Source organism: Panthera tigris, chromosome A1, assembly GCF_018350195.1.
Source record: "Panthera tigris isolate Pti1 chromosome A1, P.tigris_Pti1_mat1.1, whole genome shotgun sequence".
Classification (NCBI taxonomy): Eukaryota; Metazoa; Chordata; class Mammalia; order Carnivora; family Felidae; genus Panthera; species Panthera tigris.
Genome location: NC_056660.1, coordinates 84,046,808 through 84,061,701, shown reverse-complemented (window position 1 = coordinate 84,061,701; position 14,894 = coordinate 84,046,808). Strand labels below are relative to the sequence as shown.

The window sequence follows — 14,894 nt, the reverse complement described above, 5'->3', positions numbered from 1 at the left end:
CTTGGTAGAGGCCATAGGCTTCCCCATGGGCAAAATTCCTGGCTTATCCCAGAGAGCTACCATGTAGCTGTAGTACTGAAACAAAGATGCCAGAGTGCACCATGACCTGTACAGGGTATGTGCTGTGATTCACCATAAACTCTGAGCCTCTGCTGTGGGATCGTGCGAATGTTTTCTGTGGACACCCTTCCCCAAAGCATTAGCATGGGTCCAAGCCACAGGGATCTCTGAAGTGAGGGGTTTTGAAACACAGCTCTGTGTGAGATAAAACTCGGGAGGGAGGTGCCACCTGGAAGGGACACAGCTTGAACACAGACAGGGTGAAGGCAGGGAGCAGATAGAGGCCTGAGACCAAGGAGAGGCACTTGAATGCGTGTCCACAAGGGCAAAAATTCCCACATCAGACACTAGAGAGCTCTGTGAAGTCATTCTCACCACTAACAAGCATACATGCATGGATGCACTCCTTGATCGACACCTATAAGCTAAGCAGTGCCACCAAATGGAGAACAGAAACAGTTACCCCACGCCCCACCCAGCTGTGCCCTCTAGGCACATGCCCCAGAAGACCAGGACAAATCCTTCCACCTACTTAGTCTATGAATTATAGTGTCTTACGAAGATTTCATTCTAGGGGAAAATGAATGTACTTCATTCAGGTTTCATTCTGTTTGCTTCTTCATTTGTTTGTTCGTTTTCTTTCCTTCTGTTTTTGCTTATCTTTTTTTTCCCTTCTTTCTTTTCTCTTTCTTGGATACAGAAAAAGCAATTTTTTATTTTTTTTATTTTCCTTATTTTATTCTATTACTTAAGAACTGTATTTTTCAATTTAAAATTTTGTTTATAGGGGCGCCTGGGTGGCTCAGTCAGTTGAGCATCCAGCTTTGACTCAGGTCATGATCTCACGGTTTGTGAGTTCGAGCCCCATGTCAGGCTCCATGCTGACAGGTCAGAGCCTGGAGCCTGCTTCCGATTCTGTGTCTCCCTCTCTCTCTGCTCCTCCCCCAGTCATGCTCTTTCTCTCTCTCAAAAATAAACATTAAAATTTTTTTTTAAATTTTGTTTATAGTTTTTTGTTTTCCTTTTTTTTCTCTCTTTTCTATCAACCTCTCAACAAGCAGAAAGAAACACACCTAGGGGCACCTGGGTGGCTCAGTTGGTTAAGTGTCTGACTTCAGCTGAGGTCATGATCTCACAGCTCGTGAGTTCGAGCCCTGAATCAGGCTCTGTGCTGACAGCTCAGAGCCTGGAGCCTGCTTCAAGTTCTGTGACTCCCTCTTCTGCCCCTCCCCTGCTCATGTTCTGTCTCTCCAAAAATAAATAAACATTAAAAAAAATTAAAAAAAGAAAAAAGAAACACACCTAGTATCTAGCTTCCATTATTTGATTTGTATTGTATTATCTTGTTTGTATTTTTTTTAATTTTAATTTTTTATTTTTTTTTTTTTGCCTCCAAAATGACAAGACAGAGGAATTCACCCCAAAAGAAAGAACATGAAAAAATGATGGCCAGGGATTTAATCAACACAGATACAAGAATGATGAGTGAATTAGAATTTCAAGCCACAATTATAATAATATTAGTTGGAGTTGAAAAAAGCACAGAAGATGCCAGAGAATCCCTTTCTGAGAGATAAAAGAATTAAAATATAGTCAGGCCAAAATTAAAAATGCTATAACCAAGATGTAATCTTGAATGGACACCTTGTTGGCAAAGATAGACAAAGCAGAGAAGAGAATCAATAATACAGAAGATAAAATTATGGAAAATAAGGAAACAGAAAAAAGAAGGAAACAAAGGCAAAAGACTATGATACAAGACTGAGAGAATATAAATTATTAAAGAGGAATACCATTTGTATTATAGGAGTCACAGAAAATAAGGAAAGAGAAAAGGGGGCAGAAGGTTTATGTTAGCAAATTATAGCTGAAACTTTCCTAATCTGGGTAAAGATACAGACATCAAAATTCAAGAAGCACAGAGAATTCCCATTAGATTTAACAAAAACCAACATCACTACAGCATATCATAGTCAAATTCACAAAACACAGACAAGGAAAGAACCCTGAAAGCAGCAAGGAAAAAAGTCCTTAACCCACAAGGGAAGACAGATCAAGCTTGCAGTGGATATTCCACAGATACATGGCAGACCAGAAAGGAGTGGCAGTATATATTCAATGTGCTTATAGGAAAAATATGCAGCCAAGAATTCTTTATCTAGAAAGGCTGTCATTCAGAATAGAAAAAGAGATAAATAGTACCCCAAACAAAACCAGCCATGCAAGAAATCATAAGGAGGACTTTTGAGTGGAGAAAAAACAAAACACACAAAAATCAGACCAAAGGCAACAAAGATTAGAATGGGCCAGAGAGAACATCAACAGAAACACCAACTCTACAGGACACACAATGGCACTAAATTAATATCTTCCAATAATCACTCTAAATGTAAAAGGACTGAATGCTCCAATCAAAAGACATAGGGTATCAGAATTGATTAAAAAAAAAACAAAAAAACAAAAAAACAAAAAAAAAACAACACCCATTTATATGCTGATTACAAGAGACTCATTTTAAACCTAAAGACATGCAGATTGAATGTAAAGTGATGGAAAACCATCTATCGTGGCAATGGACATTAAAAGAAAGCCAGAATAGACATACCTATATCAGACAAACTAGATGTTAAAACAAAGACTGTAACAAGAGATGAGGAAGGGCATTATATAATAATTAAGGGGTCTATCTACAAAAAGATCTAACAGTTGTAAATATCTATGCTGCCAAGTTGGGAACAACCAAATTACAAATCAATCGCAAACAGAAAGACACTCATTGATAAAAATACCATAGTAGTAGGGGACTTTAACACACAAATTACAACAATGGACAGATCATGTAAACAGAAAATCAACAAGAAAGAAAATAATCGCTTTGATTGATACAATGCACGAGATGGACTTAACAGTTATATTCAGAACATTTCATCCTAAAGTAGCAGAACACACATTCTTTTCCAGTGCACATGTAACATTCTCCAGAAAAGATCACATATTGGGTCACAAATCAGCACTCAGCAAGTACAAAAAGATTTACATCATACCATGCATATTTTTAGACAAAAACACTATGAAACTTGAAATCAACCACAAGAAAAAATATTTGGAAAGACCACAAATATTTGGACATTAAAAAAAAAAAATAAATCCTACTAAAGAATGAATGGGTTAACCAAGAAATCAAAAAAGAAATTTAAAAACACATGGGAGCCAATGAAATGAAAACACTATTGTCCAAAACCTTTGGGATTCAACAAAGGCAGTCATAAGAGGAAAGTATATAGCAATCCAGACATTCCTAAATAAGGAAGTAAATTCCTTATTTACTTAGGTTATTAAGTATAACCTAACCTTGCGTCACAACCGACGCACAGAAATGAAAACTACAATAAGAGAATACTATGAAAATTATATGCCAACAAACAGGGCAATCTGGAAGATGGACCAATTTCCTAGGAACTCACAAACTACCAAAAATGAAACAGGAAGAAATAGAAAATTCAAACAGCAAAGACATTCAGTCAGTAATCAAAAATCTCCCAACAAACAAGGGTCTAAGGGTGGATGGATTCCCAAGGGAATTCTACTAAACATTTAAAGATGAGATAATACCTATTATTCTGGAGCTGTTCCAAAAAATACAAATGGAAGGAAAACTTCCAAACTCATTCTATGAAGCCAGTATTACTTTGATTCCAAAACCAGACAAAGTTCCCACTAAAAAGGGTGTCTGTAAAAGTTACAGACCAATCTCCTTGATGAACATGGATGCAAAAATTCTGAACAAGATACTAGCAAGTTGAATCCAACAATGCATTGAAAAAATTATTCACCATTATCAAGTGGGATATATTCCTGGGCTGCAGGGCTGGTTCAATATTCGCAAATCAACATCATAACACCACATTAATAAAGGATAAGAACCATAAGATCCTCTCAATTGATGCAGAAAAAGCATTTGACAAAATACAGCATCCTTTCTTGATAAAAATCCTCCAGAGAGTAGGGATAGAAGGAACATAATGCAACATAATAAAGGCCACATATGAAAGACCCACAGCTAGTATCAATCTTAATGAGGAAAAACTGACAGCTTTTCCCCTAAGGTCAGGAACATGAGAGGGATGTACACTCTCACCACTGTTGTTCAACATAGTAATGGAAGTCCTAGCCTCAGCAATCAGACAACACAAATGAAAGGCATCCAAAATGGCAAGAAAGAAGTCAAATTTTCACTCTTTGCAGATAACATGATACTCTCTCTATGTGGAAAACTCAAAAAACTCCACCAAAATACTGCTAGAACTGATACATGAATTTGGCAAAGTCACAGGATATAAAATCAATGTAGGGGCGCTTGGGTGACTCGGTCAGTTGGGCGGCCTACTACAGCTCAGGTCATGATCTCGTGGTCTGTGAGTTCGAGCCCCACATTCGGCTCTATGCTGACAACTCAGAGCCTGAAGCCTGCTTCCAATTCTGTGTCTCTCTCTCTGCCCCTTCCCTGCTTGCTCTGTCTCTGTCTCTGTCTCTCTCTCTCTCAAAAATAAGCATTAAAATTTTTTTTTAATAAAATAAAATTAACATAAAGAAATCGATTGAATTTCTATACACCGATAATGAAGCAGAAGAAAATGAAGGGCTCAATCCCATTTACAATTATAGCAAAACCATAAAATACATAGGAGTAAACCCAACCAAAGAAGCAAAAGATCTGTCCACTGAAAACTACAGAATGTTTATGCAAGAAATTGAAGAAAACTGAAGAAATGGAAAAACATTCCATGCTCATGGACTGGAAGAACAAATACTGTAAAAATGTCTATACTATCCAAAGCAATCTATACATTGAATGCAATCTGTATCAAAATAACTCTAGCATATTTCACAGACCTAGAACAATTTCAAAATTTGTATGGAACCAAAAAAGACCCCAGATAGCCAAAGTAATACTGAAAATGAAAACCAAAGCTGGAGGCACCACAACTTCTGATTTCATGAAGCTGTATTACAAAGCTGTAGTCATCAATATAGTATGGTACTAGCATAAAAACAGACAAAAAGATCAGTGAAACAGAGAACCCAGAAAGAGACCCAGAGATGTATGTAAAACTAATCTTTGATAAAGCAGGAAAGAATATCCAATGAAGAGACAGACTCTTCAGCAAATGGTGTTAGGAAAACTGGACAGCAACATGCAGAAGAATACACCTGGACCACTTTCTTGTACCATATACAAAAATAAATTAAAAATGGATGAAAGACCTAAATGTGAGACAGGAAACCATCAAAATCCTAGAGGAGAATACAGGCAGCAACCTCTTTGACGCTGGCCATAGCCACTTCTTACCAGATACATCACTGGAAGCACAGAAACAAAAGTGAAAATGAACTACTGGGACTTGAAGAAGATAAATAGGTCCTGCACAGCAAAGGTAACTATCAACAAAACTAAAGGCAACCTAGGGTACAGGAGAAGATATTTCCAAATGACATATCTGATTGATAAAGGGTTAGTATCCAAATCTATAAAGAACTTATAAACTGCAATACTCCCAAAAAAATAATCCAGTTAAAAAACTGGCAGAGGACATGAATAGAATCTTCTCCAATGAAGACATCCCAATGGCTAACAGAAACATGAAAAGATGTTCAAAACCACTCATCAAGGAAATACAAATCAAAACTACAATGAGATACCACCTCACACCTGTCAGAATGGCTAAAATTAACACAAGAAAACAACGGATATAGGAGAAGATGCAGAGAAAAGGGGAGCTCCCTTTCACTGATGGTTGGAATGCAAATTGGTACAGCCACTCTAAAAGAGATGGAGGTTCCTCAAAAGTTAAAAATAGAATTACCCTATGATCCAGCAGTTGTACTACTAGGTATTTATGCAAAGAATACAAAAACACAGATTCTAAGGGGCATGTGCACCCCATATTTATAGCAACATTATCAATAATAGCCAAATTATAGAAGGAGACCAAATGTCCATCAATTGATAAATGGATAAAGATGTCGTGTATACACACACACACACACACACAATGGAATATTAGTTATTAAAAAGAATGAAATCTTGTCATTTGCAAATTCGTAGATGGAGGTAGAGTGTGTTAAGTGAAATAATTCAGTTAGACAAATACCTTATGATTTCACTCATATGTGGAATTAGAAAAAAAAAGAGAGATGCACATAGGAGAAGGAATAAAACAAAAGGAGGGATGCAATCCATAAGAGACTCTTAACTATAGAGAACAAACTGAGGGTTGCTGGAGGGTTGGAGGTGGATGGGGAGATGGGCTAACTGGGTGATGGGCATTAAGGAGGACACTTGTGATGAGCACTAGGTGTTATCTGTGAGTGATGAATCACTAAATCCTACTACTGAAACCAATATTGCACTATATGTTAACTAACTAGAATTTAAATAAAACTTGAAACAAACAAACAAAAAGACTCCTAGAGTGGGAAGGCTTGCAGGGACTGAAGCAGCCCCAGTAGCAACCATCTTGTGGATTAAAAGATGAGGAAAGTAAATCACATTTTTAAATTTTTTTAATGCTTATTCATTTTTGAGAGACAGAGAGAGAGAGAGCGTGTGAGTGAGTAGGGGAAGGGCAGAGAGAGAAGGAAACACAGGATCTGAAGCAGGCTCTAGGCTCTGAGCTGTCAGCACAGAACCCGACGCAGGGCTCAAACCAACAAACCATGAGATTATGAGCTGAGCTGAAGTCAGACACTTAATCGACTGAGACACCCAGGCACCCCAGAAAGTAAATCACATTTTTAGATCAAGTATAGACACTGGAACTACAGGGCCACACCTATCCCACACACCCGACCTTGTCTGCCTCACCTTTTCTCCATCCTCCCAGTCTCCTCTCTCTTCCTACTTTTTCCTTCTAGAGACCAAATGCTTAGTGAGGTCAGTAAGACTAAGGGCTAAAAATGTCATGGGCTTGGGCATTTCAAAGAGAATTAATCACTTGCATAAAGTCTTTCATCAAACAGGACTTACCTTGAAGTTGAAGCCATGATATACTGGGAACACAGAGTGGTCTTTATGTGCAAAGTCAAAGAATCTGTAAGGCAACAAAAATTGATTTTTAAAAATCGTATCTTAAGTAGAAAGTCAACAGGACTTTCTAGACCATTTAAGGAAAACAAAAACAAAAACAAAAAACATCTCTAGCTTAAGGTTCACCAGCAGAGTAAATGGACTGAGTATACAGGGACAGGGATGGTGTCTAGCCAACTGGTTAAGCAGAGGGAAAAACAACAAGATCTCCACCTCACACTTCACATCAAAATACACTGTAGGGCAGAGTTTCCCACCATCAGAATTATTGTCATGTTGGCTGAATGAGTCTTTGCTGTGGGGGGGCTGTCCTGTGTATTATGGGATGTTTAATAGCTCTCCAGCCCTCTATCCAAAAGAAACCAGAATACCCATCCCTTGTTTGTAGAAATCAAAAATGTTTCCAGATATTGTCAAGTGTCCCATAGGGTAAAAATTGCTCCTGGTGAACAACTATTATTCTATATCAGGATTGCCAATGAAAGTTATTATAATAGTGGAAATGTTTTGTATCATTGGTACCTAATATGGTAGCCATGAGCCACCTATGATTATTAAACATCTGATATATGGCTTGTGACTGAGAAAGTGAATTTTTAATTTTATGTGATTTCAATTAATTTTAACGTAGATAGTCATATATTCCTAGCCAGCGGCCAGTGCATTTGACAGTGAAGTCCTAGATATGTAAAGAACTGACTATGAAACAAGATTCTCCTTAACAACCAATGGATTAAAGAAGACATTAAAAAGAAAACTTAAATATATCTTGTTGGAGTGCATAGGTGGCTAAGTTGGTTAAGTGGTTTCAGCTCAGGTCATGACCTTATGGTTCATGAGATCAAACCCTGCATCGGGATCTGGGAGTCTGCGCTGTCAACACAGAGCCTGCTTGGGATTCTTTCTCTCCCTCTCTCTCTACCCCTCCCCTGCTCATGCTTGCACACTTGCACATATGCTCTATCTCTCTCTCAAAAATAAGTAAATAAACATTAAAAAAAACTAAGGGGCACCTGGGTGCCTCAGTGGGTTAAGCATCCAACTTCAGCTCAGGCCATGATCTCACAGTTTGTGAGTTCAAGCCCCACATCAGGCTCGCTACTGTCAGTGCAGAGCCCGCTTCAGATCCTCTGTCCCTCTCTCCTTCCACCCCTCCCCACTTGCACTCTCTCAAAAATAAATAAAATATTAAAAAAAATAAAAAGTATCTTGAAACAAATGAAAAAGAAACACAATATATCAAAACATATAGGATGCAGCAAATGATTTCTAGGAGAGAAGTTTATAGTTATAAACACATACATTAAATAAATAAAAAGATCAAAAAAAAAAAACTTAACTTCATATCTTAGGAACTATAAAAAGAATAGATGAATGGATTAAAAATATGTGATACAATAGAATATTATTCACCCATAAAAAGAACAAAATCTTGGGCCCCAGGTTACAAATGCAGAGGAGTAGGGTGACCCTAAGTTTGTCTCCTTCCTCGACCACAACTAGATAAATATCAAATCATTATGAACATCCAAGAAACCAATCTGAGGACTGAGAGAACAAAGTTGCACATCTACAGGCAGAAAAAAGACCACCTTGAGGAAGGTATGAGGTGCAAAGAACTGATTTAAGAGAGAAAAGCGCTGCAGGTGCTACAAAGGACATGGAGCCCTGAATATGGACAAAGAAGAGTTAAAGAGAATGAGAGAAAGAGTGAGAAAAAGAGTGAAAATGTGCAGGGGATTGCACAAGAAAACTCTTCCCCAAAACCACTGAGTGGCAAAAGGAAAGGGTTTTAATATTGGAGGTTTTATAAACAGCAGAGTACAGAGTCTAAAGTTTCAGAGATCAGTGCCATCACCGTGGTCATGCCTGGCAGCATTAGCAGTGTTCTGGTGGGGAAGGACGGCAGACACCCAGGAGCAGGCAGATCCCCTGGATCAGACAGGAAGAAAGGGTTCCCCTGTCTGGGGTGCATTGGTAGAGGTGATATGGCCTCTCTGGGGGCAAAAGATCCTGCAGGAGCCATTGAACTGCCCTGTTCATCAGCAAAGGAACAAAGATACTGGCTGAGGACAGCAAACCTTGGTGCTGGCTTTGTGCTGTGATTTACCATAAACTCCAAACTGCTGTGCAGCCACATGACTGTTTTCTGGGACTGCCAGCACTGGCCACAGCACACAGCAAGACCCTCCCCCAGAGGATCAGCAGAAGTCTGCATCTCAGGGTGAGTTTTGAAACTCAGTCATGCCACAGATAAAACACAGAAGTGCTGTGCCTCCTGGTAGGCAGACAGTTCATACATAGGATGATGACGGGTATCTGACAGAAGCTTGGAACAAAGGAGGGGTGACTCTTTGATCATCTGTGAGGGCTTCCTGTGGAGCAGTATGCATGAGGTCCCTGATCCAGAGATAAGAAAGCAGGGAAAAAACCATTCTTCCCCCATCCTTCAACTCTGACCAACTTCAGGGAACAAAACAGCATCACCAAGTGGAAGCTGGAGCTGCTTACTGAAAGCCTCACCCCACTGTGCTCTGCAAGTACAACTTGACTAGGGCAAGTCCTCCTGAGAATCAGAGCAATCAGCTCCTACCCCAGAATATCAGCACAAATCCCTCACATGCACCAAGTCTACTGATAATAAAGTGCTACAAAGCTTCAGCTCTAGAGGAAACAGGATCTAGCCTCCTTTGGATTTATATATAAGTATGTGTATATATGTGTGTGTATACATATATGTACGTATGTATATATAGAGAAAGGAATTTTTGTTTATTCTTTTTCTATTTATTTTTATTGTTTATTTATTTATTATAAAAGAGAGACAAAGTGTGCACGAGTGAGTAAGGGAGGAACTGACAGAGAGGGAGAGAATCCCAAGCAGGCTCTGCAATGTTAACACAGAGCCCAATGTGAGGTTCGATCTTACAAACTGTGAGATCATGACCTGAGCCAAAATCAAGAGTCAGACACTTAACTGGCTAAGCCACCCACACGCTATTTTATTTTTTAAATTATTATTTTATTCTATTTGTTTTATTTTTCTTTTTTATTTTGGATCAAGTGTCTCTTAACAAGGAGACCAAAACACACTGAAGATCTAGCCTGCTTTCTTCTCTATCTCTTTCTCCCTCACTTTTTTTTTTTTGACCTCCAAAGTGACAAGTAGAAATTCATCCCATCCCAAAAGAAAAAAAATGGAAAAATTCATGGCCAGAGATTTAATCAACACAGATATAAGATGTCTGAACTAGAATTTGAAACAACAATTTTAAGGGTACTAGCTGATATTGAAAAAAGCATAGAAGACACTAAGGAATCCATTACTACAAAGACAAAAGAACTAACAACTAGTCAGGCCAAAATTAAAAATGCTATAACCGAGATACAAACCTGAATGGGTGCCATGACAGAGAGGACGCAGAGGTAAGAATCAGTGACACAGAATCTAAAATTATGGAAAGCAATGAAGCTGAAGAGGAAAAGAAAGGTTTCAGATCACGAATATAGACTTTAGGAACTCAGTGACTCCTTAAACTGTTATAACATTCAAAACATAAGAGTCCCAGAAGATGCAGAGAAAAAGGTAGAGGGTTATCTGAGTAAATTATAGCCGAAAACTTCCCTAATCTGGGGAATAAAACTGACATCACAATCCCAAGAAGCACAGAGAACTCCCATTAAATTCAACAAAAGTTAGCCACCATGAAGACACATCATAGTCAAATACACAAAATAATACACACAAGGAAAAAATCCTGAAAGCACAGAGCAAAAAAGTCCTTCACCTATAAGGGAAAACATATCAGGTTCACAACAGATCTGTCCACAGAAACTTGACAGGAGAGAAGGGAATAGCATGATATATTCAACGTGCTGAATAGGAATCATATGCAACCAAGAATACTTTATTCAGAAAGTATGTTATTCAGAATAGAAGGAGAGATAAAGAGTTTCTCAGACCAGCAAAAACTAAAGGAGTTCATGACCACTAAACCAGCCGTGCAAGAAATAGTAACAGGGACTCTTTGAGTGGGGAAAAAAAAACCAAAACCAAAAAGGATAGAAGGGAAAAGAGAACATCACCAGAAACACCAACTTTACATGTAACAAAATGGCACTAAATTCATATCTTTCAATAACCATTCTGAATGTAAATGGACTAAATATTCTAATCAAAAGACACAGGATGTCAGAACAGATTAAAAACAACAACAACAAGAAAAAACCAAGACCCCATCAATATGCTGCCTATAAGAGAGTCATTTTAAACTAAAGACAACTGCAGATTGAAAGTGAGGGGATGGAGAATCATCTATCATGCTAATGGCTGTCAAAAGAAAGCCACAGTACCCATACTTAGATCATACAAATTACATTTTAAATCAAAGACAGTAACAAGATGTTGGTGAGGATGCTGTGAAAGGGGAACCCTTTTGCACTCTTGGTGGAAATGCAAACTCTGGAAAACAGTATGGAGGTGCCTCAAACAGTTAAAAACAGAACTACCCTACGACCCAGCAATTGCACTAGGTATTTATCCAAGTATACAAAAATGCTGATTCAAAGGAACACATGCACCACAATGTTGATAGCAGCACTATCGACAACAGCCAAATTATGGAAAGAGCCCAAATGTCCATCAACTGATGAATGGATAAAGAAGATGTGGTATATATCAGGGCGCCTGGGTGGCTCAGTTGGTTAAGCGTCCAACTTCGGCTCAGGTCATGATCTCGCATCCAATCTTCGGCTCAGGTCATGAGTTCAAGCCCCGCGTCAGGCTCTGTGCTGGAGCCTGCTTTGGATTCTGTGTCTCCCTCTCTCTCTGCCCATCCCCCACTCATACTCTGTCTCTCTCTCAAAAATAAATAAAAATTTTTTTTAAATATTTAAAAAAAAAGATGTGGTGTATATGTACAATGGAATACTAATTGGTGATCAAAAAGAATAAAATCTTGCCATTTGCAACAACATGGATGGAATTAGAGTGTATATGTGAAGCAAAATAGTCAGAGAAAGACAAATAATCATGATTTCACTCATGTGGAATTTGAGAAACTCAACAGATGAACATAGAGGAAGGGAAGGAAAAATAAGACAAAAACAGATAGGGAGGCAAACCATAAGAGACTCTTATATACAGGGAACTGATGGTTGCTGAAGGGATACTGCATGGGGGGATGCACTAAATGGGTGATGGGCATTAAGGAGGGCACTGGTTGGGATGAGTACTGGGTGTTATATGTAAGTAATTAATCACTAAATTCTACTCCTGAAATCATTTTTACAATATATTTTAACTAACTTGAATTTAAATAAAAAATAAATTAAAAAAAAATTAAAAAACATAAAGCAAAAAAAAATAAATAAAAAATAAACCAAAGACTGTAACAGGAGATGAAGAAGTGCATTACATCACAGTTAAGCGGTCTATCCATCAAGAAGATCTAACAATTTGGGGAGGTTAAGTGTCCGACTTCAGCTCAGGTCATGATCTCATGGTTGGGTTTGAGCCCCGTGTTGCAGTCTGTGTTGACAGCTCAGAGCCTGGAGCCTGTTTCAGATTCTATGTCTCCCTCTCTCTCTCTGACCCTCCCCTGCTCATGCTCTTTCTCTCTCTCTCTGTCTCTCTTTCTCTCAAAAATGAATAAACATTTAAAAAATTAAAAACAAAAGATCAAACAATTTTAAATACTTAGGGTCCAATTGAGAGTTCCCAAATATAAGAATCAATTAATAACAAACATAAAGAAACTCATTGATAGAGAACTTTAACACCCAACTGACAGTAATGGACAGATCACCTAAGCAGAAAATCCACAAGGAAATAATGGCTTTGAATGACACACTGGAGCAGAGAGACTTAACAGACATATTCAGAACATTTCATCCTAAAGCAACAGAATACATATTCATCTCAAGTGTACATGGAACATTCCCCAGAACAGATCACATTAGGTCACATATCAGTCCTCAACAGGTACAGAAATATCGAGATCATGCCCTTCATACTGTCCTATCACAATGCTATGAAACTTGAAGTCAACCACAAGAAAAAATATGGAAAGCCCTTGGAGGTTAAAGAACATCCTACTGAAGAATGAAAAGGATTAACCAGGAAATTAAAGAATTTAAAATGTACATGGAAGCAAATGAAAATGAAAACACGACAGTCCAAACCCTTTGGGATGTAGCAAAGGCGGACCTAAGAGGGAAATAGATCACAATATAGGCCTACTTCAAAAAAGAAGAGAAGTCTCAATACACAAGGTTACACAATAACCTTACACCTAATGAAGCTAGAAAAGGAAAAGCAAATAAAGTCTGAAGCCAGCAGAAGAAGGTAAATAATAAGGATTAGAGCACAAATAAATGGTATAGAAATTAAAAAAAAAAAAAAGATCAACAAAACGAGGAGCTGGTTCTTTGAGAGAATTAATAAAATTGATAAACCCCTAGCCAGACTTATCAAAAAGAAAAGACAAAGGACCCAAATAAATAAAATCACAAATGAAAGAGGAGACATCACAACCAACACTTCAGAAATACAAACAACTCTAAGAGAATATTAAGAAAAATTATATGCCAACAAACTGGGCAATCTAGAAGAAATGGACAAATTTCTAGAAAAATACAAACTAACAAAACTAAAACATGAAGAAATAGAAAATTTGAATAGACCCGTAACTAGCCAAGAAATTGAATGTTATCAAAAATCTCCCAACAAACAAAAGTCCAAGGCCAGACAACTTGCCAGGGGAATTCTACCAGACATTTAAAGAAAAGTTAATATATACCCTGCTCAAATTGTTCCAAAAAAAAGAAATGGAAGGAAAACATCCAGTCTCATTCTACAAGGCCAGCATTACCTTAATCCAAAAATGAGAAAGAGAACCCACTAAAATAGAGAACAGGCCAATATTCCCAATGATCATGGATACTAAAATCCTCAACAAGATACTAGCAAATTGTATCCATCAGGACTTAAAAGATTCATTGCCCACGATCAGCGGTATTTATTCCTTGGATTCAGGGGTGGTTCAGTGTTCACAAATCAATATGATACACATTAAAAAAAAAAAAGCCACAAACCACATGATCCTCTCAATAAATGCAGAAAACGTATTTGACAAAGTATAGCATACATTCTTGAAAAAAAAAGCCCTCAGCAAAATAGGGATAGATAAAACATACCTCAACATAATAAAGTCCGTATCTGAAAGACCCCACAGCTCATACAATCCTCAATGGGGAAAAACTGAGAGCCTTTCCTCTATGGTCAGGAAGAAGACAGGGCTGTGCACTCTCACCATACTATTTAACATAGTATTATAAGTCTTAGCCTCAGCAACCAGACAGCAAAAAGAAACAAAAAGTATTCAAATCACCAAGGAAGAAGTCAAACTTTCACTATTTGCAGAAGACATGTTACTCTATTTAGAAATCCCAAAAGACTTCACCCAAAAATTGCTAGAACTGATAAATGAATCCAGCAAAATTGGAGCAATTTCAATGTACAGAAATGTATTGCATTAAACAACAATAACGACACAGCAGAAATCAAGGAATCAATCCCATTTACGATTGCATCAAAAACCGTAAGATACCTAGGAATAAACCTAACCAAAGAGGTAAGAGATCTGTACTCTGAAAACCATAGAACACTTATGAAAGAAACTGAAGAGGACACAAAGAAATGGAAAACCATTCCATGTTCATGGATTGGAAGAACATTGTTAAAATG

General features: G+C 37.8%; 1 protein-coding gene across 6 annotated transcripts in view; it reads right to left on the bottom strand.

The window, feature by feature from the left end:
- PGBD2 (piggyBac transposable element derived 2) overlaps positions 1–14,894 on the bottom strand; it is a 36,220-nt gene that overhangs the window by 13,846 nt on the left and 7,480 nt on the right. For all 6 annotated transcript variants that reach the window (XM_042981032.1, XM_042981025.1, XM_042981017.1 and 3 more), the window contains one exon: positions 7,088–7,151. In XM_042981032.1, the coding sequence (XP_042836966.1) occupies positions 7,088–7,104 (17 nt within the window). In that variant the 5' untranslated portion in view covers positions 7,105–7,151. The remainder of the gene's footprint in view (positions 1–7,087; positions 7,152–14,894) is intronic.